We start from the raw sequence: 27,758 nt of genomic DNA on the forward strand, positions 1-27,758 counted from the left end.
CAAAATAACCAGACTCGTGGCTAAAGTGCAGGCGGCCTGCGCGGGGTGGGGGGCCCTGCGCAGCCGCCCTCTCCCATCCCCCTGTCAGCACCGCAGGGCAGTTCCCTCTAAGATGCCTGCTCTTGCGAGTGCTGAGTCGCTGAGCAGCTTGCTCTCCATGTGACTTCAGTTTCCGTCCGTTCCTTCCGCAAGTGCTAAAATAATCTGATGCCCCAGGGAGAGGAGGCAGCCCAGCCCCGCGTTCGGCTGCTCTCGAGGAGTCCGAAGCCCCGGGAGAGGATGCACCCCGCGGAGCCGCCTGGGCCTGCGGGAGCCGTGAGTATTTCCTGCGGGACGGCCCTGCTGGGGTGGGCGAGCTGGCGCGCGGCTGGGTGGTAGGAGGTCAGCGTCCGTGGCTCGCAGCTCGGGACTGACCGGGGAGTTGTGGCTTGCTGCATCCAAACGCCACCGCTTTTGTGCTCGGTTTGGGGGCCACAGCTCCGGGTAGGTGGAGAAATCTCCCTCTGGGAGCACTTACAGCCGAAAAAGGTGGTGTGGTGCAGTGAAAGCAATGAAGGCTTCGGATTCCTCCTTTGGGGGTTTGAGTCCTGGCCCTCTGGGGAGAACACTTGAGCCTCAGTTTCTTCATCTGTGAAATGGGAACACTAATGCTCCCTTCCTGGGCTGAGTGACTGGAGGAGGTGATAAGACTCTACTGTGAACACTCAACATGCTGAGTGCTTGGACGGATCTCCTTTCCTGTCCCACGACGTGGATTGAGAATCACCATTTCATAGATGAAGGCACTGAGACTCATTTACAGCGACACATATTTATGGATGTCTTACATGTGTCGGTGCCTTCAAGGTATTGGGGATAGAACTTGAATAAGACAGGCAAAGCCCATTCCCCAGAGTTTTTGTCCTTGGGAAATTCTGTAGGGTGTTGTTACTCGGACCCACAGCTATTATCAGAGGGAACCTAGATCCCAGGCTTTTCTGGCCTCTTGTCCAGTGCTCTTCTGTAGTAGCCCTGGTGGCCTATCCATGTGGGCCAGATTATAGAGGTTCAGCTTGTATCCCTGTGCACTTAGGAGCTGTCATAAGTAAGGAGCCACTGACCAGGCTTTACCCCAGAGAGAAGGTGGCCACGTGCCCAGCTATGGCTGGAACTATAGGAGGCTGAGCAGGATCTTAAGAATGGAGCCCCTGGAGAGGGCTAGTCCTGAGTGGTGCACTTCCAGGGGACCCCACTGGAGGTTTCTTCCCTGATGGGTGCAGCCTATTGGAGTCTGATGGGAGAAACATTCAGTACACAGAGCCGGCCCTGCGAGCCCCCATGTTGTGCCCCCTTCACCTACTGGCTGTGCTGCAGTAGGCGCTGATGGTTTGCTGGGTTTTATAGCCCTGAGACTTATTTATTTTTCTTACACGCCCCATAGGTTTGTATATGTATGTCTGAGAGTTCCTAGGGTGATTAGAAAATCATGGGCCAAGAAAAAAAAGAAAATAGAACAAAACAAAACCTTGATTATTGCCTTTAGGTTAAAAGAAAACAAAACAAAAGTCTGTTTCACAAAGAGGGTGCTTCATCTAGTGGGCGCCCTTATAGGAACTTCATGAAAACCCATATAAACCTGATCCCACATAGTGCTTAAACCATTCATTCAAGAGCAGGGACTTCCCAAACAGAAGGCAGGGCCTGGGGTCTTTGGCCTGAGGCCTTTTTAGGAATGCACTGGCCTCTGTCGCTGTATTGTTTCTTCCTCACAGAAGAGTGATGCCAGTACCCGTTACAATTTTCATTCTGACTGCAGTGTGCATCCACACCACAAAGTGTAAACTAGACTCTTGGATGGACAACTAGAGATACCTCACGCTATCCTCAGACCCACATTATAACCACAGAAGTTAGGGGACAGTGGGCTTTCAACCATGACTGAAAAACCTTATCTTGCTCAGGACATGCTATATGCTCAGTGATGCTTACTGACATGCCTGGATATTAGTGACGAATCTTTTTTGCCTTTGATAGAACTTCTTTATTATACTCATTTCCCACCCCTCAAACTATTCTTCGCAACATCACTGATAAAATGTCATGTGCTCAATGTGTAGGGGCTTCTGGGCTAGGTGAGGGGATGATCTCTGAAAGCTCAGAGAGGAGAGGAGAGGGAAAAAGGACACTGGCACTTGGATCTTGTCAAGCTTCACAAGCAACTGTAAACCTGAGTTCAGCGGTCTTTTAGTTAGAAATGACAAAAACCTAACTCAGCCTGGCTTCAGGGAAAAAAAAAATATTGTTTCAAATAAACAAAAAGCCTGTGTGAAATAGCTTCAGGCATGGCTGGGTCCAGGTGCTCAAACACTGCCAGCTTTGCCTTTTCCTGTTATTAGGCAGGTCCTAAAGTTGGTGGCAAAGATGATCCCATTCCTCCATGAATTCAAAGAACTACAGCTCCAAGCTTAGCTCCCACAAGTTTGGCATCTGAAGGCAAGAACAGAAAGCCTCTTTCCCAATAGTTCTAACAACAGTCCTTCTCTTGATTGTCATGGGCTTGTCATCTGTGATGTACCCAATGTAAACCCATCACTGTGGTTAGGGAAATAGGGGGCTCTGATGGGCCTGGTCTGAGGCCTCGTGCATAGGCCCCTCCTTGGAGCCAGGGATTGAGGTCAAACCCAAACAAATGTGGGCTTCTTAAGAAAGGAAGGGGGTTTGTTGCATGACAATGGAAATGTACTTAACACTATTGAGTTTTACGTTTAAAAATGGTTAATGGGGCGCCTGGGTGGCTCAGTCAGTTGAGCGTCCAACTTCAGCTCAGGTCATAATCTCCCAGTTCATGGGTTCGAGCCCCGCATTGGGCCCTGTGCTGATAGCTCAAAGCCTGGAGCCTGCTTCAGATTCTGTGCCTCCCTCTCTCTGTCCCTCCCCACCCGATGAATAAACATTAAAAAAAATAATAAATAAAAATAAAAATGGTTAAGATGGTAAATTTTAGGCTATGAGTATTTTACAATTAAAAAGCAACAAAATAAAAAAGGAAGAAAAAGGAAGAGGTGGTTTCCTCAAAGGGGAATTGAGGAGATGTTACCAGAAGGAGAAATGAGTGTGGGTAGGAAAAACCAACTGATTTCCAGAGCAAATGGAGTCAGGTGCTGACACCAAAGCACATGTATCTTCTTGCTCTAATGCATGAGTGATTTCAGACCAACAAAGGGAATAAAGGAGGAAGTAGAACCCTGTCGTGTTCTCACCAGCAAGGTAGGCATAAGGAGCAGAGCTAGCGCCTATGATGGGCTGAATGTGGCCACAAAGCCCTGTGAGGACACAGGGATGCCCCACATCCAGCCCCGACCCAGAAGGTCGCTGTAGTCAGGTGCTAGCTGTGTGCCCCAAGAAACTTTCTGCTGCCACCTCCAAGAAAAAAAAAGAATCAGGAGGGGATTTCTCCACAGAAGATAGCACTTGGGGCTCTGTCTTTTTCCCTTGACTCTGTCCTTTTACCTTTTTTCCTTGGGGCTCTGTCTTCTCAAGCAGGACCTAAATGTCTGAGGCAGCCCAGCACCCACAGTGCCGGCAGGGGCTCATCTTGATGTGCACATCATGTTCTCCAGTAACTTCATGTCACTCCTTTCTAGATGTCAGGCTGGACACTGGTTCCTTCTGGTCCTTCCTGTTGTTACTCCTCGTCTAGACCAGCTATGGTCCCTTGGGTCTCTCCTGCCTTTCCAATGTCTCCTTGGGGGGTCCTACCAGATGCCAAGGCTGAGCTCTCTCTCTCAGGTCTTTCCTGGGTTGGCCCTGGGTCACCTCCTTCAGCTTTCAGACACACTAATGGTCTCCTTATCACTGTCTAGGCTGACAGCTGTAGACCTCCTCGTGGGACTCTCCTGATGGCCTTTCTCTTGTTCTAGGTTCTCCAGACTTTCCCCAATCCCTGAACTGAAGCTTCCATTATATTTAGTAATACTGGCTTCTTGTTTCCTTCTAAATTCCCAGGTTTTTCCCAGGCTTTGTAGCTCCTTTTGCAAACCTGTAAAGGCCTTCACCTTTGTCATAGTTACACTTCATGGCATTGACAGGTGACCCACAGAAGACCATGGCCCCATGAACACTCAGGGGTACTTACTATTCCGAATATCAAACACTGCATGGCAGAGGCACTGACCAATCGGAATGGACATTGTCATTAGAAGCAGAATCCTGGGGCCCATGTTGGGTCAGGTGTTAACCTCCCTGGCTGCTCGATCATGGTGGGGCCTGGCAGTTCCAAGAGAGGGGCCAGGCTCATGGGATACCTATTTGCCAACAAATACAAACCTGTGCAACCCAGCTGAACATTCACTCAACATATATTCGTCCCAGGCAGGTGCACATCCAGCACCTCCTACCTGGGCCAGAACTTGGGTTTTGGCTTGTTGAACAATTGATTTGGGTCTTTCTGAGCCTTGGACTTCTTATCTATAAAATGGAGATAATAAGCAGGGACTTGAACATAGATTTTCATTCCAGTATTCATAGCAGTCTTATTCACAGTGGCCAAAAGGTGGAAATAACCCAAATGTCCATTGATGGGTGAATGGATAAACAAAATGTGATCTATACATACAATGGAATATTATTCAGCTATAAAAAGGAATGACATTCTCATACATGCTATGACATGGAGGGACTAGAAACCTGATGCTAAATGAAATAAGCCAGGCACAAAAGGGCAGATATTACATGATTCCACTTACACAAGGTACCTAGGGTAGGCAAATGTATAGATAAAGAAAGGACTGTGGGAGTACCTGCGTGGCTCAGTCGGTTAAGCATCCGACTTCGGCTCAGGTCATGATCTCACGGTTTGTGAGTTCAAGCCCCGTGTCTGGTTCTGTGTTGACAGCTCAGAGCCTAGAACCTCCTTCAGGTTCTGTATCTCCCTCTCTCTCTCTGCCCCTCCTCCACTCATGCTGTCTCTGTCTCTCATAAATAAATAAACTTTAAAAATTTTTTTAAAAAGAAAAAGAAAAAGAAAAAAGAAAGAACTGTGGTTACCGGGAACTGAGGGGAGGGGGAATAGAGAGTTCCTGTTAAGTGGGTACCGAGTTTCCATTTGGGATGCTGGATAGGTCTGGAGAAGGATTATGGTGAGATCGCAGGGCAAAGTGAATGTATTTAATGCTACTGAGTTGTACACTCAAAAAGGTTTAAAATGGTAGCTTCTATGGGTATTTTACCACAGTGAAAATGGAGACAGCAATGCCTATTTTATAGAACTGTTGTGAAGTACTAAACGAGATCCAAGGTCGGTAAGAAGACTTTGCAACTTCATGCTGTTATTGCTATTATTATTCAATAGTGTTAAGTTATAATCCAATTGTTTTGGCTTTATCCAAGAATCCCCTAAGAATCATTGGTATTGGGCACCTGGGTTGTTTATTCAGTGAGGGTCTTGGTTTCGGCTCAGGTCATGATCTCACCGTCCGTGAGTTTGAGCCCTGCATGGGGCTCCACGCTGACATTATGGAGCCTGCTTGGGATTCCCTCTCCCTCTCTTTTTGCTCCTCCCCCGCTTGCGGATGCACTCTTTCTCTCTCAAAATAGATAAACTTGAGAAGAATATTATTTTAAAAATCATTGTTATTTTTGGCGGAGGGGATTTCTTCTCTTAAAATCACATTATTCCCATTCCTCTGTGAATTCAAATAAGTTGTAGTGAAAAAAAAATCAGCCTTAGAACAGGCAGCCACCTTGTCAGTGCAATTTGGGGGATTTTGAGAAAGACAAAAATCATCTCCCCTACCGTCCTGAACCTACACCATGAAAACTTTATTATATTTCATCATAACTGATATAAAAGAGCCTTGTATTAAAGAGCATATCCGTGTAAAGAGCTGTGAAGTGTAAGATATCCATTAAAGAGCAGTGTATTAAAGGGATATCAGTCACTTACACTGCAGTGTAGACAGCTTTCCTCCTAATTCTGAGGACTCTAAAGCAGTGATTGTCAAATCTTTTTTTTTTTTTTTTAACAAGACAAACTTTTCTCCAAGTAGCTGACTTTGCAATCTCGATTAAATTAATTGGATTGATCTAGAAGGTTGAACAAGTAGTAGCTTCATTTTTTGTTAAATCGCTTGATATGCATTCTAAAGTTTTTAGGGGGAAGTATACTGATGACTGCAATCTATATCTTTTTTAAAAGTTTGTTTATTTATTTATTTACTTATTGAGAGAGCACAGGGGAGGGACAGAGAGAGGAAGAGAGAGGATCCCAAGCAGGCTCTGCACTGTCAGCACAGAGCCCAATGCAGGGCTCGAACTCACAAACCATGACATCATGACCTGAGCGGCAATCAAGAGTCCGACGCTTAACCCCAGTGAGCCACCTAGGCGCCCTGACTGCAGTCCATTTATAAATGCATCAAAAAATGAGACGACTTGAGCTCCTAGGTGGCTCAGTCAGTTAAGCATATGATTCTTGGTTTCAGCTCGGGTCATGATCTCACAACTCGTGAGTGCCAGGGCCATGTCGGGTTCTGTGCTGGCAGTGGGGAGCCTGTTTGGGATTCTCTGTCTCCCTTTCTCTTTGCCTCTGTCTCGCTTGTGCTCTCTCCGTGTCTCTCTCTCTCTCTCTCTCTCTCTGTCTCTCTCTCAAAAGTAAAAAAACAAAAGATCTTAAAAAAAATAAGATGGATTGAAGGCTGGATAGAAGGATAGGTAGATCGATAGCTATGTGATAAAAACAAATATAGTAAAATGTTAATAGCACAATCTGTGTGATGGGTATACCAGCAATCACTGTCAAATTCTTTCAACTTTGCTGTGTGTTAAAAATTTTCACAATAAAATATTGGGGAAATGTCAAATTACTCACAATACCTGGTAACTGCTCATTTTGCTTTTCATAAACATAAAAATCAAATAACAAAAATATCAAAAAACTTCAATAAGAGCTGTAACTCTATGATATATTATTATGTTATATGGATTATTGGATCATTGCTCAACTGAACTATTAGAATGAGATGAGGAGGTGACATATGCACTGGGCCTTGAAGGATGAATAGGAGTTTGGCAGCTGGAGAAGACCAGAAAAAGGACCTTTCCCACAAAGGAAACAGTGTGTGAAAATATACAATTTAGTCATGGATAGCAAGTATCCCGGGTGGCTGGGGCTTGTGGCATTGGGTTGAATTTTGCTGGATTCACAGACTAGGTTTGAATCGCAGCTCTGACATTCTCTAACTATATGGCCTGAACCTTTGTGAGCCTCAGTTTACCATGTGTAAAATGAAGATGATAGCATTTATCTGCTAGGATTTTGTGAGGATTATTATATGTAAAGCACCTGGCATAGCGCTTATCCCAAGGTGAACCCTCAATAAACATTAGCTATCGCAATTGAGAGCCTGGGAAGCAATTTGACAGCTTGAATACCACCCCATTAAGCTGGTCCGTTGTCTGGAATCTACATCATTTCTTTCCTCAGTTGGGCTCTTTTTCAAGGGAACCAAGGTTGGAGGGGCGGAGGCAATATAGTTCCACTCTGGGCCATAAGCCTTGGTTCTCACCTATAACCCCTTCCCTGCCTATAGTCTCCCACAGACTTTGGGTGGTCTCTCCTCTTCCGAACATCTCCAGATCCACACTCCACAGCTCAGACGGATGGGAGAAGGTTCTGCCACTCTTCTGTTTTATTTATATCAGTATGAGCTCCCTGTTTGCACAGAGGAATTCTGCGTTTAATTCTGACATGACCTTCTCTTGCTAATGAAGTCTGCAACATTTCCTTATATTGACAAAGTTCTTCACACACATTCTCTCATTCGGTCCTGAAATAACCCTGTGAGGTCAGCAAGGCAGGTATTATTGTCACCTATGACCACATTGGAGTGTGAGAGAGAAACCTGTGATATTGAAAGGAAATGACAAGTTTGAAACTAATGCGTTGTTGGTAGGGTTCCTGTCCACAGAGATTACGTGGGTCTCTCCTAAACGAAGGTGACAACACATGCCCAGTACCACTAGCCATGTAAGAGCAAGGTGTTATGGCCCCAGTGGGAGCATATTTGCATTTTTTAAAACCTGTGGTCATGGAACAGGACAGAGCGAACTGACCTCCATTGGTTCTAAAGGGCTGACCCTGACCACATAGGGAAGCCGGCTGACTCATTTGTAGCCCTGAGGCCACAAAATCGGGCAGGATAGTGTTTAAGCAGCATTCCCTCCACACCGGCTGCCAGGAATTGGTTATAGGTAGAGCCCAAGAGAAGAAAAGCTGCTGTGGCCTCCAGCCTCCCTCCAGGCAGAGACAGAACCTAAGCCATTCCCAGATGAAGACCCTTCCCCCAAGAGTGGGTAAAGCTTGGCTGATCACGTGTGCTAGGCTGTGGTACAAACAAGAGATCTATCTGTATTTTAAACCAGTGCTTGGAAACCACTGCACGGTGTTCCCTGTGGCACCTTGTCCATATCATCCCATCTCTCTGGCCTGAGTGTTCTCATCTCTAAAATACTGGCGGGTAGTTCCTTCAGAAATGCTACAATTCTCCTGAAGAAAAAAAAAAAAAGTCAGTTACTAGATTTGAACGAACATGCACGTGACAGAAGAGTCATGTGCAACAGAACTGTCCTTTCTCACATAAATTCTTGGGGCCACACATCCAAGGAGCATTCTAACAAATTCAAATGATACTCCTCGCTTATTTGTGCAGGGGATCACGAGTTCTAGAAGTGGGATCCGAGTTCTGGAAGCAAATGCAAGCGGAATTTGCACAACCAGCTGCTTACAAAGCAGTGAGCTCCCACCTTGGGTGTGTTTAATGCCACAGGCAGGTTGATTACCTGCCAAGGATGACACTTTAAAGATGACAAAGACTATTTTTGAACCTTCTTTTAAAACTTACCTTAATATAGTAGCAACCCTACCACACAGGCATTATGATTCCCATTTTACTGGGGAGGAAATCGAGGCCAAGAAATTGAGTGATGTACTGAAGGTCAGAGCCAGGCTTTGAACCTGTTCCATTTGTCCCCTTAGCCTGGACTCTTTCTTCACCCTTACAGTCACCTTTTTAGAAGCTGGACTAAGAACACACAGCCCAAAATCTAAATCCCTGAGGCCCTCAAAAAGAAAAAGAATTTCTATAAAACAACTTAGTTATTTTAGTTATTAGTCAATGATATTTTTCCTCCATTAACTCCAAATATCCCTTTAAGCACACTTACAATAATTTCAATTTTAAGCACCTATAAGAAATTCTCTATTTTTGTGATATTTGTTAGGCTCTGATTATAACATATATTTGAATTTCAATTAATAGTATATCGATTCTATTCTTTTAAAACTTGTCTTGGGGCACCTGGGTGGCTCAGTTGGTTAAGTGTCCGACTTTGGCTTACGTCATGATCTTGTGGCTTGTGAGTTCGAGCCCTGCATTGGGCTCCATGCTGCTTGGGGATTCTCTCTCTCTGCCCCTCCCCTGCTGTCTCTCTCTCTCTCAAAATAAATAAATAAACTTAAAAAAAACTTGTCTGGATATAGTAATTGAAGTTGATTGTTGGAGAATTAGAAAACACTAAGAAACAAAAATACAGATGTGGAAAAAGTAAATATTAGGTGCAGTTCTCTCCACTGTTGAGATTCAGCTGTGTACCCTTTCAAGTATTTTCCATGCACATGCACATGAGTGCAGATTCCTTTAGCACACTTGGGATTATACCATACATTCTGTTTTGCATCTTCCTTTTTTTCTTAATATTTTATTATGACCATCTTTCCATGTCGCTAAATATATTGCCACTGAAACATTTTTTATTGTATCATATAGTTGTATCATAATGTATTTAGCCAATCCTTTCATTGTTGGACTTATAGATGGTTTCCGCTTTTTAAAATATTATCACTAATATCTCACTGAATATCTCAGTAAAAATATCTTTGCATACATTATAATTCCTTAGGATAAACCCCTAAGAGGGGAATGATTGAATCAAAAATAATCTACATTTTCAACGTCTTTGATAAATTTTGTAAAATTGTCCTTCAGAAAAAGTGTGCCAATTTTCCCTCCCACCTTCAGGGTCTAAGACGATGCTGGGGGTGATGGGGACTCAAAAGCTATTGTGTTGCCTATGTTTTAACAAGTTCATTACTAAGAGAGAAAGCCAGAGAAGCAAATTGTGAGGTCTGAATTCACACATCACAGTTCTAAATGCCATGTTGCCCCAATCCTCAGTATGCAAGTTCTTTTTTAGATGTGTTCACCATCTGAACATTGATTCTATGCAAAATATAGGAATGTACTAATTCAACCAAAGATTACAGCTGGTTCTTCACTTTTATGACTCTTCTTTATTTTCTTTCACATATAATACCGAAACCAAATTTTAAAAAATCTTTGGATTTAAAAGTCCACTGTTTGGACATTTATCCAAAGATATAGAAATAAGTCAATAAAGGCATGTGACTGTTCAACATTATTAGCCATTGGGGAAATGCAAGTTAAAATCACAAAGAAGCCACCTCACACCTACTAGGATGGCCGGAATACAAACGACAGAAAATAACCAGTGTTGATGAGCATGAGAAGGAAATGGAACACTCCTGCCCTGCTGGTGGGAATATAAAGTGTGCAGAAACTGGAAAACATTCTGGCAGTTCTTCAACGTCAAACAGAATTACAATGTGACCCAGCAATTTCATTCCCAGTATGTATAGGCAAGAGAATTGAAAACATGGCCACACAAAGACTTGTACATGAATGTTCACAGATGCATTATTCATAATAGCCAAACGGTGGTAACAATTCAAATGTTCATCAGCTAATGAATTCATAAACGAATGTGGCAAGTTTGTCCGGACAATGAATATTATTCAGCCATAAAAAGGAAGGAAATACCGATTAATATGTGCTGCAACATGGATGAACTTCGAAAGCATTATTCTAACTGAGAGAAGACAGACACACATTGTATGATTCAATATACATAAAACATCCAGAATGTACAAATGCATAGAAATGGAAAGTAGACTAGTGTTTGCCAAGGGAGGGAGGAAGTGACTGCTAATGAGTAAAGGGTCTCATTTTGGGGTGTTGCAAATGTTCTGGAATTAAACAATGGTGATGGTTGCACAACGCTGCGAATATACTAAAAACCATTGGTGAATTACATAGTATGTGAATTATGTATCAATTTTTAAAGTATATCTGTGGCTTATTTGCAGGAAAAGAGAGCACAGAGTATCTTTAAACCTTTTTTAGACATGTTTGTTTGATAGCTAGTTATCAAAGTAATCCAAACTCACTGTTCAAAAGTTGAATAGTTTTTATCTTGAATTTATGTGTTTGTTTGCTTATTTATTTATTTATTTATTCATTCATTCATTAACTTACTTATTGCCTCAATCAGAAGGACTCCCCCCCCCGCCCCCCCCCCCCACCTTCTCATCTTGAATTTAAAGTTTGAATCAATGGGGCACCTGGCTGGCTTAGTCAGTTAGAGCATGTGACTCTTAATCTTGAGGTTGTGAGTTTGAGCCCCACATTGGATGTAGAGATTACTTGAAAATAAAATCTCAAACAAATCAAAACAACAACAAAAAACCAACATAAAGTTTGAGCCAAAATGTCATTCTTGCTTTTCTTTTTTTTTTCCTTCCTTCCCTTTCTTCTTTCCTTTTCCAGACTACATTTTAAGCAATAAATATATCTTGCTAAACCATTTGCTTGGTGTCAGTACAATTTCTCCAAGCAAAAGTCTTGCAAATCAAGTTAGTTTTATGTGCAGATTCTTATAAAACAGAAATAATGTCTACAGTCGTCTAACATGATGATTTGTCAGTACTCAAAATAAGTCAGTTTTCCTGTAACAAGAATCTAATTAGTTTTGGAGTGCACTTTTTAAAAAATTTATTTTGAAAGAGAGTGGGGGAGGGACAGAGAGAGAGAGAGAGAGAATCCCAAGTCAACTCCATGCTGTCAGTGCAGAACCCAACTGGAGGCTGGATCCCATTAACTGTGAGATCATGACCTGAGCAGAAATCAAGAGTTGGTCACTCAACTGACTGAGCCACCCAGGTGCCCCTAGAGTGCACTTTTAAAAACCATTTGTGTTTTTATGTGTTAATTTTTTATAACTTTTAGCTTTAAGTTTATTTATTTATTTTGAGAGAGACAAAGAGAGCGCACGTGCATGCAGGAGCATGCAAGTGGGGGAGGGGCAGAGAGAGACTCCCAAGCAGGCTCCACACTGTCAGCTGAACCCAATAGTCAGACGCTTAACCGACCAAGCCACCCAGGTGCCCCCATAACTTTTATCTTTGAAGCCGTTTCTAACTTACAGAAAAATTGCAACACAACTAAAAGAATGCCCATAAATTCTTCACATCTGTTCACCAATTGTTAAACATTTTGTCATATTTGTTTTCTTTCCCTCTCTCTCTCTATTTATTAAATATATATACATATATATATATATATATATATATATATATATCTGAATGATTTGAGAATAATGTTGCAGACATTATGCCCCTTTACTTCTAAATAATATAGTGGGTTTTTTTTCTAAATATAAGGATAGTCTCTTACATAAATGTAATCAAAATCCAGACATTTAACTGGATCTCCACCATAAAACTGTTATTTTCACCTTTGCAAAATTAGTAAGTAATCTGTAGAGAGATAGTTTAAGACTACTGTCTTGTTTCCCAACAAATTTTTGCTCTTCAGTTTTCCTTTTCCTTGATAAGTCTTGCCTATGGATTGCACTTGGAAAAATATATTGCTAGCTTTCAGATTTCAGCCACTGTCTCTAATTTTCAGGTAGCATCATGAACCTTGCATGCATCTATTGTCCAGTTTTGTCCTTTGGGTTTAAAACTTATTAAAGAGCAAGTCCTATTTTAGTTGGCTCCTTTTTGTTGGCAAGATGCAACCGTAGGGCCAGCCTTTGAGGGGTGTTGTGGGGTACTATCATGAGAAAACATGGAGGTTGGAAATGGATCTGACCCTGCAGAGAACCATCAGGAACCCTAGAGGCAGCCTCAGAGCCCATTCTCACCACCCAGCCTGGAGGGCCCATCCTCCTGTCATTCTTCCTATCCTCCCTTCTCTGATCTCTGTTGAGATGAATGTTGACTGTTTTCATTCTTTTCTGTTCACACACCTTGTCATCTGACTCATAGCTTCTGCTTCCTCACAGCAAGATCCCTCAAAAATTCAATTCTACCTTCTCTCTGTGGCTTTTAGTTCCAATTTCCACTGCCAATGACCTAATTGTCTCCCTTGTCTCTGCATTGGGATCACACATAGGGTGCTGGCTGCATGTAAGGATTGACCTCGTCTGGTCAGATGCTTCCCCAAGATTCTATTAGCTTGTTGGAGGTGGAGGTGGAGGGATAGGTAGAGATGGAGGTGAGGTCATGTGTCTCCCTTGAGGGCTGCCTCGCCAGAGGGACTGTAGGTGTGGTGGACAGAGCTATCGACCTGGACAGTGGAAGTTATATTAGTACATCGGGTCAGAACACGTGATCTACCACTCTAGGGCTCTTTTCAGATAGGAGAGAAGCAGCCTAGAAGCTCTTATTTGAATGTCAAATGTTCCAGTTTTCAGGATATCTTTAAGGTTGGTGTGTATGTGCATTTTTAACTTAACAAATGTTTACTGAACACCTTTCTGAGAAGAATATTTGAAAAATATATGTTCCAGAAAATGCTGGGACAGAAAATTACCATAAGTCTCCCTCTCCCTTTAGGAACCCCAACATTTATTTCATTTTCCCTATTAATTTTTATTTTGAAAAATTTCAAACTCACCGGAAGGTTAAAAGAAAGTATCATGCTAAATTTATCAGTTGGTAATATTTTCTTTAATTTTCTTCTTCCTCTCTCCCTCCCTTTCTCTCTCTTTCTCTCTCAGGCCATTTGAAAGTAGGTTATATAAGTTGTAGACATCATGAAACTTCAACCCTAAATACTTCAGCGTGCATTTCCCAAGAATAAGAGCACTTTACTACATGACCAAAAAATCATCACCGCACCTAAGAAAATCAGCAATAATTCGATAGTATCATTTGTACATAATACCATCTGAAAGCACATTATTCAGTACACATATTACCTCAGTTGTCTCAAATTTTTCTTTTAGAGATTTTTAAAAATCCAAAATCCACTCAAGGTACATGCATTACACTTGGTTATTATGCTCCTTTTTTTTTTTATGTTTATTTATTTATTTTGAGAGACTGAGAGAGCGTGAGAGGGGGAAGGCAGAGAGAGAGGGAAAGAGAATCCCAAGCAGGTTCCACACTGCCAGCGCAGACCCCAATGTGGGGCTCAGCCTCACGAACTGCAAGATCATGACCTGAGCCGAAATCACGAATGGATGCTTAACCGACTGAGCCACCCAGAAGCCCATTAAGCTTCTTACTCACTTGTAATCAAACCTCCCCCTTTTCTCCTCCACTGCCTTTTTTTTTAATTAAAAAAGTTTTTTTAATGTTTATTTATTTTTGAGAGAGAGAGAGAGACAGACAGACAGATCACAAGCAGGGGGAGGGGTAGAGAGAGACAGAGACACAGAATCTGAAGCAGGCTCCAGGCTCTGAGCTGTCAGCACAGAGCCCAGTGCGGGGCTTGAACTCACCCACTGTGAGATCATGATCTGAGCTGAAGTCGGATGCCACCCAGGCGCCACACCTCCACTGCCTTTCTTTCTGTTTCAAGACTTTGACTTCTTTGAAGGGCCCAAGCCAGTTGTCTTATAGGATGATGTATAGCCTGGATCTGTCTGATTGTCCCCTCATGACTGGGTCCAGGGCAAACATTTCTGGCAAGCGTACTGCCAAGATGGGGCTCTGTGTTTCCCAGCGTGCCACATCTGGAGGCTCAGAGTTTCAGGTATTCTCACTATGGGAGATGCTAAGTTTGAACATTTGGTGAGGGCTCAAGTCACTTCAATTTTTTGCTACGATCAAAGAGACCAAAGCTGTTTGCCTGGGGCTTTCAAATACTTCTTGGTAGTAGGAATGATTTGAAGTGTTCACAGACTGGTGTTTCTGTTTTTTATTATCTATTCTCTGTGGTGTGTGACCAGCTGCCCTTCCCTCTCTCCCAGGACCCCAGGTGGGATTTGCTCTTTTCTTTTTAAACAAAGGCAGACTCCCTTCCTGTGGAACCCTCTAGCTAGCAACTGTACCTTTCTTCAAGGGTGTCAACGTCACACATTCACACCCCACGGCTCTGCCTCTAGAGATTTCGTCCCCTCAGGCCAGTCCATAAATATTTGTTTCTGAGACCGGTACCTCTGAGAGTTACTATCTTTCTCCAAAGTCCTCTTTCTTTAAAGCATTTTCAACTATTTGATTACTTTGAGGAGGAAATTCTTAATGACATGCTAATGTATGTATCACATTCTTAACACTGATCGCGCCTTTAGCAAAGAGCGTGCAGTGTGCAGTGGCAGCTCTGGGGGCAGCGGCTAGAGTAGCAGCGGTGACAGGAGGTGGGGAGGTGAGAGTGTGGGAGTGAGGTGATATTCGGGGTGCCCCTGAATGTTAGAAATCCAGCATCCTTGCCTGAAAATGAAGCGGAGCTCTCCCACATTCATGTCAGGGTTACTCCTTAGCATTCCCAAACTTTTCGTACGAGGAGATCTTTTTACGGACAAAAATACCTGTAGATTAGCCTTTACTTGTGGTTGTGTTTCACTCCCAGCAGGTTAAGACGTTACATCATGACAGAAAGCTACTTGAAATTAATAACACTTAAAAAAAAAAGTTTTATTTTTTTTTGATTAATACAGGAAAATCGACATGCATTTGGAAAACAAGCAGTGTACATATATGTTTAAGTGTTAGGGGGGTCTAATAATACTAAGTGTGCTGCTGCACCCCTGGATGATTTTGATTTTTGTGAGGACAGGGACATGGAAATTTCAGGACTTCCAGAAGCAGAGACCAGTCAAAAGATTTCACTCACCCTCTCCTTCTGTCCTTCGTAAAAGCAAGCAATCTCCCACACGTCCCCTTGCTGAAGCCATTCTTTGGCCTGCATGCCGCCACCTTCTTCCACTAAAGCCGTCCTGAGCCCAGAACTGATGTGGTCACGGGGATGGATATGGAAAGCGCTCACCCAGCATACAGTCAAGCTGCTGCTGGCAGGATCAGGACACCCTGTCCAAAAGGAGTAAATGTTCCCACCCCTTTCAGCCCACAGGGCCACCTACTCAGTCTTCTTTGACCTTACTTGGCTCAGTGAAGCAGGACCTTTTCCCCCTACCTTGTGGAAATAGAAAAAGCAAACAAGCACACTTTCTAAAACAAGGAGGAACTTTTACAGCTGATGTGCATTCTTCTTCCTCACTGTTCGTGTTCTCTTGCTGTAGAATACAGTCTCGATTCATGTTGTTTTTGTGAAGTGGATCGGTTTTCACCACTTATTTATGTTCATACTAGGTATGAACAGAGAAAAAATAGACAAAAAGCCATATTGTATTTCTGCCTGAAAAGGAACACTGTGTAGGGTAGCCTGGCTGGCTCAGTCAGAAGAGCACGAGACTCTTGATCTCAGGGTCGTAAGTTTGAGCCCCACATTTGGCACAGAGATTACTTAAAATAAATAAATAAACTTTTTTTAAAAAAAGGAACACTGTATGCACATGGGATTGATGTGGGTTGAGTCACAGTTTTCCATGATAGCCGATTAGAATGCATAGTCTCAAGACCATTGGTTGCATAGGGGATGCCGTTAAGCATCGGAGGTCCTGATATTTCAAGGACTTCTAAGAGAGGTTTGTGATGACTGGACACAAACAGAATAGTTAGAAGATAAAGAAGAAATGTAAATTCAATACTACGAGGACTTCACTCTAACAGAAGGGTAGGATTTATAATCTCAATATCTCCAACTCAAATGTGTTACAGACACAGTACAGTACTTACGTCCTGCTAGCACCTGAGTCAATAGTGCCTTGTCTTTGAAAGCTTTTCACTGATTAGAAGCTGACAATCTCTGGCATTAGCCATGATCAGGAAAACCATGACTGGATAAGACATAGAGAGACCTTATAGAAATTATTAACTGAATAAAAGAATGTAGGATTGTAGATTCTATATAGAAGAGAACCGGACTTACCATTTGCTGCCTCTACACTTAGAAGGAACTCTTCAATTTTGTTACCTGGCTTAAGAAGATACGAGCTGAGTCTGTTAATGCCATCTGCCTCTCATGTCAGGATCTCAGCTTTCATATAGGGGAGTTTCCCAGTGGTCACCCAGACCAGGAGACGTCATACTTATTCAGACCCTACTTAGGGAATGATTTGCAGTTTCTTATGGCTCCATTTCCTCTGTGGCTCCTCAGTGGTCATAGTCCATGAAATGGAAACCATGAATCCAGGACCTTTTAATTATAGTGAAGGGAGGTTCCAGGTTACCTCATTTAAATTATTAATTTCAAACGGCGCCTGGGTAGCTCAGTCGGTTAAGCTTCTGACTTTGGCTCAGGTTATCATCTCACAGTTTGCGAGTTGGAGCCCCGTTTCGGCCTCTATGCTGACAGCTCAGAGCCTGGAGCCTACTTTGGATTCTGTGTCTCCCTCTCTCTCTGCCCTCCCTCATTTGCGCTCTGTCTCTCTCTCTCTCTCTCTCTCTCTCTCAAAAATAAACATTAAAAAATTTTTTAAAGTATTAATGCCACACTCGTGTGTCCTCCATTATAATTATTTTCCTTTCACTTCCCTTTCTCTACCCAAAGTGTAGTTGAGGTGATTTGGCTTAAAAAATGGATGTATTTTCTAGAAGATGCCAGAGAGATTGGAGTGAAGTGGGACAGTTACTTATTTGCCACAAGCTTAGATGCTCTCTTATAGCTCACCCAACTAAGGTTAATTGTGAGGAGGGGAAGCAGTCCTGTGCACACAGCAGAAGGTTCATGCGATTTCCAGTGAGATTTGCCATCCAAACTCATCTTGTACTCTTTGCAGCTCCATGGCTCTGAGGAATCCTGCATACTCTTGGAATAGTGTTTCTCAACCTGACTGGTTGAGAGAGAATAAAAAGCCTTTTATTCTTTTCAGGGTCACTATATACCTTTTTTGTTTAGGACTGATCCAAAGCCATTCTCACTTACATCATTGTATCTGCCAGGGTCCAACCAGGAAACAGAAACACCCAGATTATTTGTTAAAGAGAAAATTTAGTGCAGGAAATTGGCTACACATGAAGAGGCTAAGAAGCTAACCAGCAAATAGACAATCAACCCAGAGGTTAGCAGTTTCAGGAAGCTATGATCTTCACTAGTAGGGGAAGGATAAAGTAGGGAAAGGATGGTGTTACTAGAGTCTAGGAGTCACCAATAGAAGCTCAAGGACTTCTCAGTCCAAGGCAGGGAGAGATGGAAAGATTCAGTCCTCTTTCTGCTGTCTAACTTCCCATAGTTCCTCCCATTGACCAAACCAGCTGGAGGCCAGCTGACACCCAGAGCTTGGGAAATAGGCTTCAGAAGTCAGTTCCCTATGATACAGAGCAGGGTAAGGCATTTATCTGAGGACAAACAGCTCTCAACCAGCATAGTCTTCTGTTACTGGAATTAACCTTGTTCTGGAATTTATTAACATAGAATTTTTAATGCAATCTTCCTGCATACCTTTCACACACCAGTTGGCATAATGATATATTCATTCTTACATCCAGATTTTTCATTCTTTTCCCTTCTTTGTGTAACTTGAATTACCTTGGAGATGACACGTAACAGCCACTCAACCAGCTCAATGGTGTTTGAAACTCATAAATAATAATTATGTCATTAACTACCTTCACAGTTAATGAAGCACTTTCACATATACTGGTTGATCTCATAAAAACTCTGAATAGTTATTATTATCCCCATTTTATGGATATCGGAGTCTTGGAGACTTTATATGAATTGCTTGGAGGCTTTATATGAATTGAAAAACAAATCCTGGAGCCAGAATTCAAACCCTGGTCTGTCTGGCTCTAAATCTGATAATTTTTCCACGCTGCCTCATGAAAGAAGGAGTTGCCCAGAGGGAACAACAGTAGTTTTTCTGGGCTGGTTGGCTGATTTTAGGAGGAAGGAGAAAATATATTTTAAATTTGCAAAAATTTTCTCATTGACCCAGAAATTAAAATTATGCTCAGGGCATGACTTCGGGCCTATCTAACATTCCAGTCTAAAGAATTATATTCTCCCTGAAGAAATCACAATCTTTCCCTGTACATATCTAGATTTGGCATTTCAGTATAAATTGAAATGGCTGTTCTAGAAGGGTCATTGTCACAGCAGCATGTACCATCCCAAGCCTGACAGAGGAGGTGAGGGAGGAAGGCAGTGGGGAAAGTCCTTGGTTTCCATTTCCCTGTCTGTTTTCAATAAAATATAGGACACCCAGTGAAATTTGAATGTCAGGTAAACAATGAATTTCTTTAGTGTAATTATGTCCCAAATATTGCATGGGACATATTTGCACTAAAAAGTTATTTATTGTTTATCTTACATTCAAATGGCATCTCGTAATTTGCTAAGTCTGGCAGCCTTATTTCCAGTTGGGCAGTGATCCCAAGGTTGTTTTGTGTGTGTGTGTGTGTGTGTGTGTGTGTGTGCGTGTGTGTGTGTCCTGTGCAGATCCTAAGGACAAAGCCCATATGGCTGTGCTTCTGCCATCTGTGCCCTGTACATGCCATGAGGTAGTACTTCCTGCACAGGTGCAGAAATGGAAGGAGGGCCGGGAAGGGGATTCCCAGTGTCCAGCAAATACCGATGAATTCTCAACTGGAGGTTCCCTTTGTGGTAAGGAGCGCTGACCTGACCTGAAGTGAAGGTTAAAGTTAATTTACCTGGTTTCGCTTTGCTTTTCTGTTAGTCTGTTTTCACTGGTGAGTATTAAAATCTGACCATGAAGTTAAAGTTAGCCTCAGAGATGTGTAAACTTATTCAAAGAAAGAGGAAGAGGAAGGGGCCCAAGATGGCCTGGGTGTGTGAGGCAGAAAGGTCTGTGGGTCCCATGGAATGGGCGAGGAGGTTCATTTCAGTGCTGGTGCTGCTGGCCTAGGAGAAGCCTAGGGAGCAGGCCCTGTGGTCCCTTCTGGGGAGATGTCAAGGCGAGGATGGAGCAGAAGAAATGCTGGGGCCAGGCACTTGCATCTGTTTGTGAGGAAGCAGAGCTGAGAAAGGAATGTCACTGGGCTCTAAGCCCTCCCAATAGGAGGGCAGTCAGTTCAACAGCACCCTCAGGGAGAGAAATTATGCTGGTTACTCATCCTGGAGCTCAGGGAAGGGGACCTCGGTGGGGGCTACTCTCAGCCCTGCTACTAAGTTGATCTGGAACCTTAAATAAGCCCTTAGTGTCTCTGGGCCTTTGAATGTTCTCCTGTAAAAATGCAATGGCAGAGAATATAATATATTTCCATTATGGTTTTTCTTAGTTCTAAAATTATATTGGTATATGTATAATTTTAAGCCTTCTCATGGTTTCTGTTCTGTGTTCACTGGCCAGGTAAGAGGGCTGGCAACCACACCTCATCAGTAATCCTTATTATACCTGAAGATTACTTTTCATTTGCCCCTTAGTTTTTTTCTCTTATTCAGGCAAACTATCAAAGTCCTTTTTTTGCAAAAGGTTGTATTCAAATGAGTCAAAACCAATGAGACCTACCCTCCGAAAAGCCTCATGTCAACACAGCAATTAGTAACTCTACAGGACCAGAAGCTACAATTAGTATTTCAATCCCGGTTCACCATTCTTTTGTTCATTCATTCATTCATTCATGCAGCAAATATTTACTGAGTTCAGGCAATGCATCAGGCAGATTTGAGCTTTGGGAGGAAAACTTCAACAGAACTACAAAATGTGGCAAACTCTGGGTGACCTGAGATCCGGTTCCTCAAGTCCTTTGCCTCTCTCTTCTGTTGGTGGGCTCTTAGAAGTTTCAGTATTCAGCCACCTGTCCATCAAGTGGTAGAGGCAAAACAAAAATAAGTTCTTGTCAACAGTTGTAGTGAAAGGTTGAAAGTGTTGGCTAACTTGAGGTATTTGAATGATCTGTGGGTTTCCACCTCCTGATAGCTGTGGGCCTCTAAGACCAGACATAGCTGGGAACTGGCTCCTTCTACCAAGAGTGCAAAGCAGCCCTCTGGGATGTCCTTCTCTTACTCACTTCTTCCTTGCCCTCTGTCCACAGTGCTGCACTTGAGATGGAGTTACTGCCCCTCTGGCTGTGCCTGGGTTTTCACTTCTTAACAGTGGAATGGAGGAATCAAAGTGGAATGGCCACAGCAGCTTCCCAAGGGGGCTGTGAGTTGGTGAGTTTTCCAGGAAACTCTGTCTGTTGGTTTTGTCCTGACAAGGTCTGGTCTATTGGAAGACTGATGTATTGTCAGTCAAAGAGGGCAGGGAATCAAAGAGTCTGAATCACTCTGTAGCTGCCTAGCATGAAGCCATGTGCAAGCTGCTCCTTAACCAAAGGTTCAGATGACACCTGAGAAAGACCAGGCAGTCCCTGCCCATCTTCCTCATACCCGCTGAAGCCAGGAGGCCCCAGAGACAGGCACAGGTTAGTCACCTGAAACAAGAGCACCCTGTTAAAAATCTGGATGATTGAGCTCTACTAATGGTATCAGAATCCCTGAGTAGGGCGTAGTAAAATTGGATAAGCCCTGACTCAGAGCTTGTATATGAGCCAATAGCAAATGCTCAAGCAGCTGTACTGCAGAGCAACATTCTTGATCACATTCAGGCTGAAGACGATCAAGGGAGTGGATATCTGAGCTTTTACAGTTTACCCTCTCCAGGGCTTTCAGCCTCTATCTGGAAACAGACCTGGCTCATAACAACTGGGCACATTTCTGGAAAATTTCCCCCTTGCCTATAAGTCAAAAGTCTGCTTGAGAAACATATATTTCATAAACATTCCTTGAGTCCTATTATATACTAGGTACTAGAAAGACAAATTGGATGTCGGGGTTAATACCTACAATCAGAATTGTATTCTTAAAGCTGATAAATTTTAAAAACCCAGTTGGTCATGGTTCTTAACCACCTTTAGTAACCTCTGACCACTATGCTGTAGTATAGTCTAGTACAGAGTGGGGGTTATGAGCCAGACCAGGTTTAAATCCCAGCTTGGGGCACCTGGGTGGCTAAGTCGGTTAAGCGTCTGACTTCAGTTCAGGTGGTGATCTCACAGTTTGTGGGTTCGAGCCCCGCGATGGGCTCTGTGCTAACAGCTCAGAGCCTGGAGCCTGCTTCAGATTCTGTGTCTCCCTCTCTCACTGCCCCTCCCCTGCTCGTGCTCTGTCTCTCTGTGTCTCTCTCAAAAGTAAATAAACATTAAAAAAAAATTAAATCCCAGCTTGCTAGCTGGTGACATTGGTGGGGGGGAGGCACTCTGTGTCTCAGTTTCCTCATCTGTAAAATATAGAATAGTGGCACCAACCAATAATACCATAACACTGCATTGCTATGATGATTAAATAAGCTAGTGTATATAAAGCACTCAGAACAGGGCCTTGTTTGTACTAAGAGCTATGTGTTTTATCTGTCATTATTGTTGTTAGTCTCTGTTACTACAGACTTCCATTAATTCCTTACAGAGGCTATTAAAAATTAACTTCAGGGCCGCCTGCGTGGCTCAGCTGGTGAAGCATCTAAATCTTGATTTTTGGCTCAGGTCATGATCTCATGGTTCATGGGATTGAGCCCCACATCGGGCTCCGTGCTGACAGCTCTCTCTCTCTCTCAAAATAAATAAATAAATAAATATTTAAAAACAACATTTAAAGGTTAACTTCACAGTAGCTAAATCAAGAGGGAATCAGAAAGTATGAGTTCTTTGATAGCCTTTCAGGGTTCAGGCTAGACTGCCTGTCTGACCCTCTCCAGCCTGGTGGGCAAGAGCAGGGGTCAGCTGCGAGGGGGTTCAAAGAGTGGATCACCCATGGCTCTTGGAAGGCTGAGAGTTTGAGGGTCCAGGTATCTCCGGTGCCCCGCCTTGCCTAAGCCACATGTTATCATAAAGTGGACATGGTGAGATTTTCTTGGGCTCTGACAGCCACGTGGTCCTTTTGCAGCTCTTTGGTGGGGCCACAGGGAATTGCAGAGGTTGACCCCATGCTTATAGCAGCTGTGGTGAGACAGGGTCTCATGGCTTGAGGAAAGCCCCTCACCACAACATTCTCCAGAGAGTCCCTGTCAGGGGCAGACCAACACTTACACAAATAAAGAAATGCACCTTGTTTCTGCATGGAGGGATTCAATTTTGTAAAGATGTCAGTTATCCCCCAATTAACCCATAATTGTAATGTAATCTCTGTCAAAATTCCAAAGATTTTTGAGGGGAGGGGAAGTGTGAAAGGAAGTTGGCAAATTCACTCTGACGTTCATCTAGAAATTAAAAACAACTCAAACGTGTAACAACAGAGATTAATTAATCAGATCTTGCTAATCATTATAGCTAACATTTATTAAGCACTTACGTGCCAGGTTGTGTATTAAGTGTTTTTATGTAAACAATCACAAGGGAAAAAAAAAAGCCCTTATGAGAAAATTACAAGTATAATTTCCATGTTACAGGTGGAGTAATGAAGGTCCTGACTGGTCAGGTAACCAGCCCAAAGTCACCCATTTGATAAAAAGCAGAACCAAACTGGACTGACCCTAGAACTCTTGCCTTTGACCACCGTGCTATTCATGCAACAAACTGATATAGAGTTATATAACAGGATGTGATCAAATGTATTTTTATTGCCAAGACGCTATGTCTATACATATTATCAAAGGTGGTAAAAGTAGATCACTGGACAGTTTGCGGAGTATGGTCTCATTAAAAAACTTTTTTTTCAACTATCATTGACTTTGTCCTACTGACCAATCCTGGGAAAGGAATGTCATTATTCTTCTATCTGATCACTTAAAACTTTTTTCCTGGACACCTGACACCCTGTGACTGATTGTTTTTGCCAGTCTTGTAGAACATTGCGGTGCGTTAAAGCATCCTAAGGCCTGTGTGACCTCTGCTATGAGAACAGGGTCGTCCCATCCATCCTGCCTCCTTATGTTGCACAGTTGTGGTAGAACACATCCAGGAAGAGCACTGACTTGGGCATTAGAAGTTCTGGACTCCTGTCCCTGCAATGCCACTGGCTCTTCACTTCTCTCCAGACCCCACTTCTCTGTACAATTCAGGGTGATGTTGAGGACTAAAGTCCTTTTAAGCTGTAATATTTATCAACCCAGAATGTAGAGGAGCGTCCCAGGCAAAACTCCTTTGGGTGACATGAAGATGCCACAGCATGTTGGCTGTTTTGTGCTAACCCTGTTGGACACACAGGTGTTAGGGTAATAGCGATAACAATACAATAGCGACCGTTTACATTAACGGTGTTTGCTGTGTGTCAGGCTCTGTGCAGCCTCTCACCTAATCTCACTGCAATCCTCTGGGTAGCTACTCTCTATCTTCATCTCCGTTTTTTCAGAGGCAATAACAAACTTAGGTTAAGTTACTTGCCCAAGGTCACGTAGGAAACAAATGGCAGAGGTGGGATTCAAACCCGGATTCAAACCGGCAGACAGCCCTGGTCCTCAGTCCTTCTCACAGTTGAAACCAAATTGCAAGCACAGTTGTCCACGCAGAACCCACGACACAGGTGCTCAGATTTTCTCTGATGTGAGGTGTGTTTTAAATGAGGCCTGGAACTCAGCTCCTAGCTGACTATTTCAATGTGAAGGTAAAGAACAAAGAAAAGTTCCCTTTTGTTCCACATTTTCCTAGCCTTTTTTTTTTTTTTTTTAATTATGATCTCTAGAGTCACTCTCAGAAGCTGCGGTAAAAGTCAAGTGAATGAGTCACATTTCTGTACATAAACTTGTCTGCCTCGGAGGCCCTCCTCCCTGCTGACCAGTGTCTGTCTGATCCTAGGTTGATGGAGTAGCCAATTGCCGAGGGCAGAACCTTGCATCAGTGCCCAGCGATCTCCCTCCCTACTCCCAGATGCTCATCCTGGATGCCAACCCGCTTAAGATCCTGTGGAACCATTCCCTCCAGCACTACCCTCTCCTGGAGAGCCTCAGTCTGCACAGGTGCCACCTGGAGCGCATCGGCCGCGGCGCCTTCCAAGGGCAGGCCCGTCTGCGCAGCCTGGAGCTGCCCGACAACTCCCTCTCAGAGAACTACAAGGAGACAGCGGCTGCCTTCCACCACCTGCAGGCCCTGCAGAGGCTGGACTTGTCAGGGAACTCCCTGACAGAAGACATGGTGGCCCTCATGCTCCAGAACCTCTCTTCGCTGGAGGCTGTGTCCCTGGCGAGGAACACCATCATGAGGCTCGACGACTCTGTCTTTGAGGGCCTGGGGCACCTCAGGGAGCTGGATTTGCAGAGAAACTACATCTTTGAGATTGAGGGTGGCGCTTTCGATGGCTTGACTGAGCTGAGACACCTCAACCTGGCCTATAACAACCTCCCTTGCATCGTGGACTTCAGCCTCACACAGCTACGGTTCCTCAACGTCAGCTACAACGTCCTGGAATGGTTCCTGGCGTCAGGGGGAGAGGCTGCCTTTGAGCTGGAGACGCTGGACCTCTCCCACAATCAGCTGCTCTTTTTCCCACTCTTGCCCCAGTGCAGCAAGTTGCACACGCTCCTGCTGCGGGACAACAACATGGGCTTCTACGGGGACCTGTACAACACCTCTTCACCGCGGGAGATGGTGGCCCAGTTCCTCCTTGTGGATGGCAATGTGACCAACATCACCACTGTCAACCTCTGGGAAGAGTTTGCGTCCAGCGACCTTGCGGACCTACACTTCCTGGATATGAGCCAGAACCAGTTCCAATACCTGCCTGATGGCTTCCTAAAGAAAATGCCTTCCCTCTCCCACCTGAACCTCAACCAGAATTGCCTGATGACGCTCCACATCCGAGAGCACGAGCCCCCAGGGGCGCTCACTGAGCTGGACCTGAGCCAGAACCAGCTGTCAGAGCTGCACTTGGCCCCGGGGCTCCCCGGCTGCCTGAGGAGCCTCCGGTCATTCAACTTGAGCTCCAATCAGCTCATGGGTATCCCCACTGGCCTTTTTGCTGATGCCAGTAACCTCACTACAATTGACATGAGCCACAATCAGATCTCACTTTGTCCCCAGCCGGCTGGCTTGGACCTCCCGGCCCCCCCAAGCTGTGTGGATTTTAGGAACGTGGCGTCTTTGAGGAGCCTCTCTCTCAAGGGCTGCGGGCTGGGGGCATTACAAGACTGCTCGTTCCAGGGGACTGCCCTCACCCACTTAGACCTGTCTGGCAACTGGGGGGTTCTGAATGGGACCGTCGCCCCTCTCCGGGGTATCGCCCCCACGTTACAGGTCCTGTCTCTGAGGAATGTGGGCCTCAGTTCTAGCTTCAGGGAGTTGGACTTCTCTGGGTTTGGGAATCTGAGAGACTTGGATCTGTCAGGGAATTCTTTGACCAGTTTCCCACGGTTCAGGGGCAGCCTGGCCCTGCAGACCCTGGATCTCCGCCGAAACTCGCTCACAGCCCTTCCCCAGGGGGCCGTGTCTGAGCAGCTCACGAGAAGTCTGCGGACCATCTACCTCAGTCAGAATCCGTATGACTGCTGTGGGGTGGAGGGCTGGGGGTCCCTGCAGCGCCTGCACGCCATTGCCGATTCGGCCATGGTCACTTGCAACCTCTCCTCCAAGGTCATTCGCCTGATTGAGCTGCCCGGAGGCGTGCCTCAGGACTGCAAATGGGAGCGGGTGGACATGGGCCTGCTGTACCTCGTACTCATTCTTCCCAGCTGCCTCACCCTGCTGGTGGCCTGCACCGTCATCTTCCTCACTTTCAAGAAGCCCCTGCTTCAGGTCATCAAGAGCCGCTGCCACTGGTCTTCCATATACTGACCTGGCCACGTGCCAAGGTTAGAAATGGGGTCTGTGCGTGGAAGAACCCTTTCTCTGCCAGATTTCTGGATCTGACGCAGAGAACAAATCCAGTGAATTGAGGTTTAGGTGAAAGTTTAAAATGTTTCCAGCCCTTAGTTGCCCCACGTTCTTCTTCCATCGTTGTGAATCATCCTCATCATCCTGGTAAAATATTTATTAAGTGATGTTCTGTGAAAATAAAACACGTGTCTCATAAATATTTTTTAAATCAAACTCGCCTTGTGTTTTTTCTTTCTTTAATGTTTTTTGGTAGTTTCACTTAGATTACTTTGCACTGTCCTTCCCTTGGTGACATCCATGGAGCTGGCTAGAAAGGGTGCCAGTTCAGGCAAAAACAACCCCAAGAGCATGTCCTGTGGGTGGTGAGAGACAGTGCCCTGGGGGTTCACCAGTTCACCAAGAACAAGAATTTCAGAGCAGAGCCGGGAGTCTGAGGTGAGAATTCTCACCTCTTGTCTTGGCTTGCATTGTCGCTGCAGCCAGAGCGGTCCTGTCTGAGTGCCCTGGGTTCACACCTGTGGTCTCTGCAGGCAGGCATGACCCTTTCTTGGAAAAAAGAGAACACCTGGGCCCTGAGTTCATTCGTGTAGTGAACTGAACACCAGGCGCAGCTCTTGTTTGAGCGAAAGTGAAGAGAAATGTAGAAAGGAGCGACTTCTGCTAACTTGTAGGCAGCCCCCACTCTTCACAAAAACCACAGACAACTACTCAGCCGACTTTGAGTATATGTGCACTCACTACATTCCTAGTTTCCTTCGCCTCCTTCCCTCAGTGAACAGGGAACGATTTCTGTGCTCCTCTGTGGGGAAAAGACAATGAAGACACAGGTCTT

At 44.3% G+C, this 27,758-nt stretch overlaps 1 protein-coding gene across 2 annotated transcripts; it reads left to right on the forward strand.

Moving 5' to 3' along the window:
- NRROS (negative regulator of reactive oxygen species) lies at nucleotides 1–27,758 on the forward strand. Of its 2 annotated transcripts, XM_007090956.3 has the most exons (3): nucleotides 1–315; nucleotides 21,179–21,299; nucleotides 24,914–27,758. In XM_007090956.3, the coding sequence occupies exons 2-3, from the start codon at nucleotides 21,192–21,194 to the stop codon at nucleotides 26,882–26,884; spliced, it is 2,079 nt and encodes a 692-aa protein (XP_007091018.1). In that variant the 5' UTR covers nucleotides 1–315; nucleotides 21,179–21,191; the 3' UTR covers nucleotides 26,885–27,758. The 2 variants fall into 2 exon arrangements, with proteins under 2 accessions (XP_007091018.1, XP_042854934.1); XM_042999000.1 differs by lacking the exon at nucleotides 1–315 and having other exon boundaries at nucleotides 17,683–21,299.

This window comes from Panthera tigris, chromosome C2, assembly GCF_018350195.1.
Source record: "Panthera tigris isolate Pti1 chromosome C2, P.tigris_Pti1_mat1.1, whole genome shotgun sequence".
NCBI lineage: Eukaryota > Metazoa > Chordata > Mammalia > Carnivora > Felidae > Panthera > Panthera tigris.

Coding starts and splice junctions, on each gene's coding strand:
- NRROS (XM_007090956.3), top strand. CDS start 21,192: ATGGAGTTACTGCCCCTCTGGCTGTGCCTGGGTTTTCACTTCTTAACA. Junction 21,300..24,913: donor CCCAAGGGGGCTGTGAGTTG/GTGAGTTTTCCA, acceptor GTCTGATCCTAG/GTTGATGGAGTAGCCAATTG.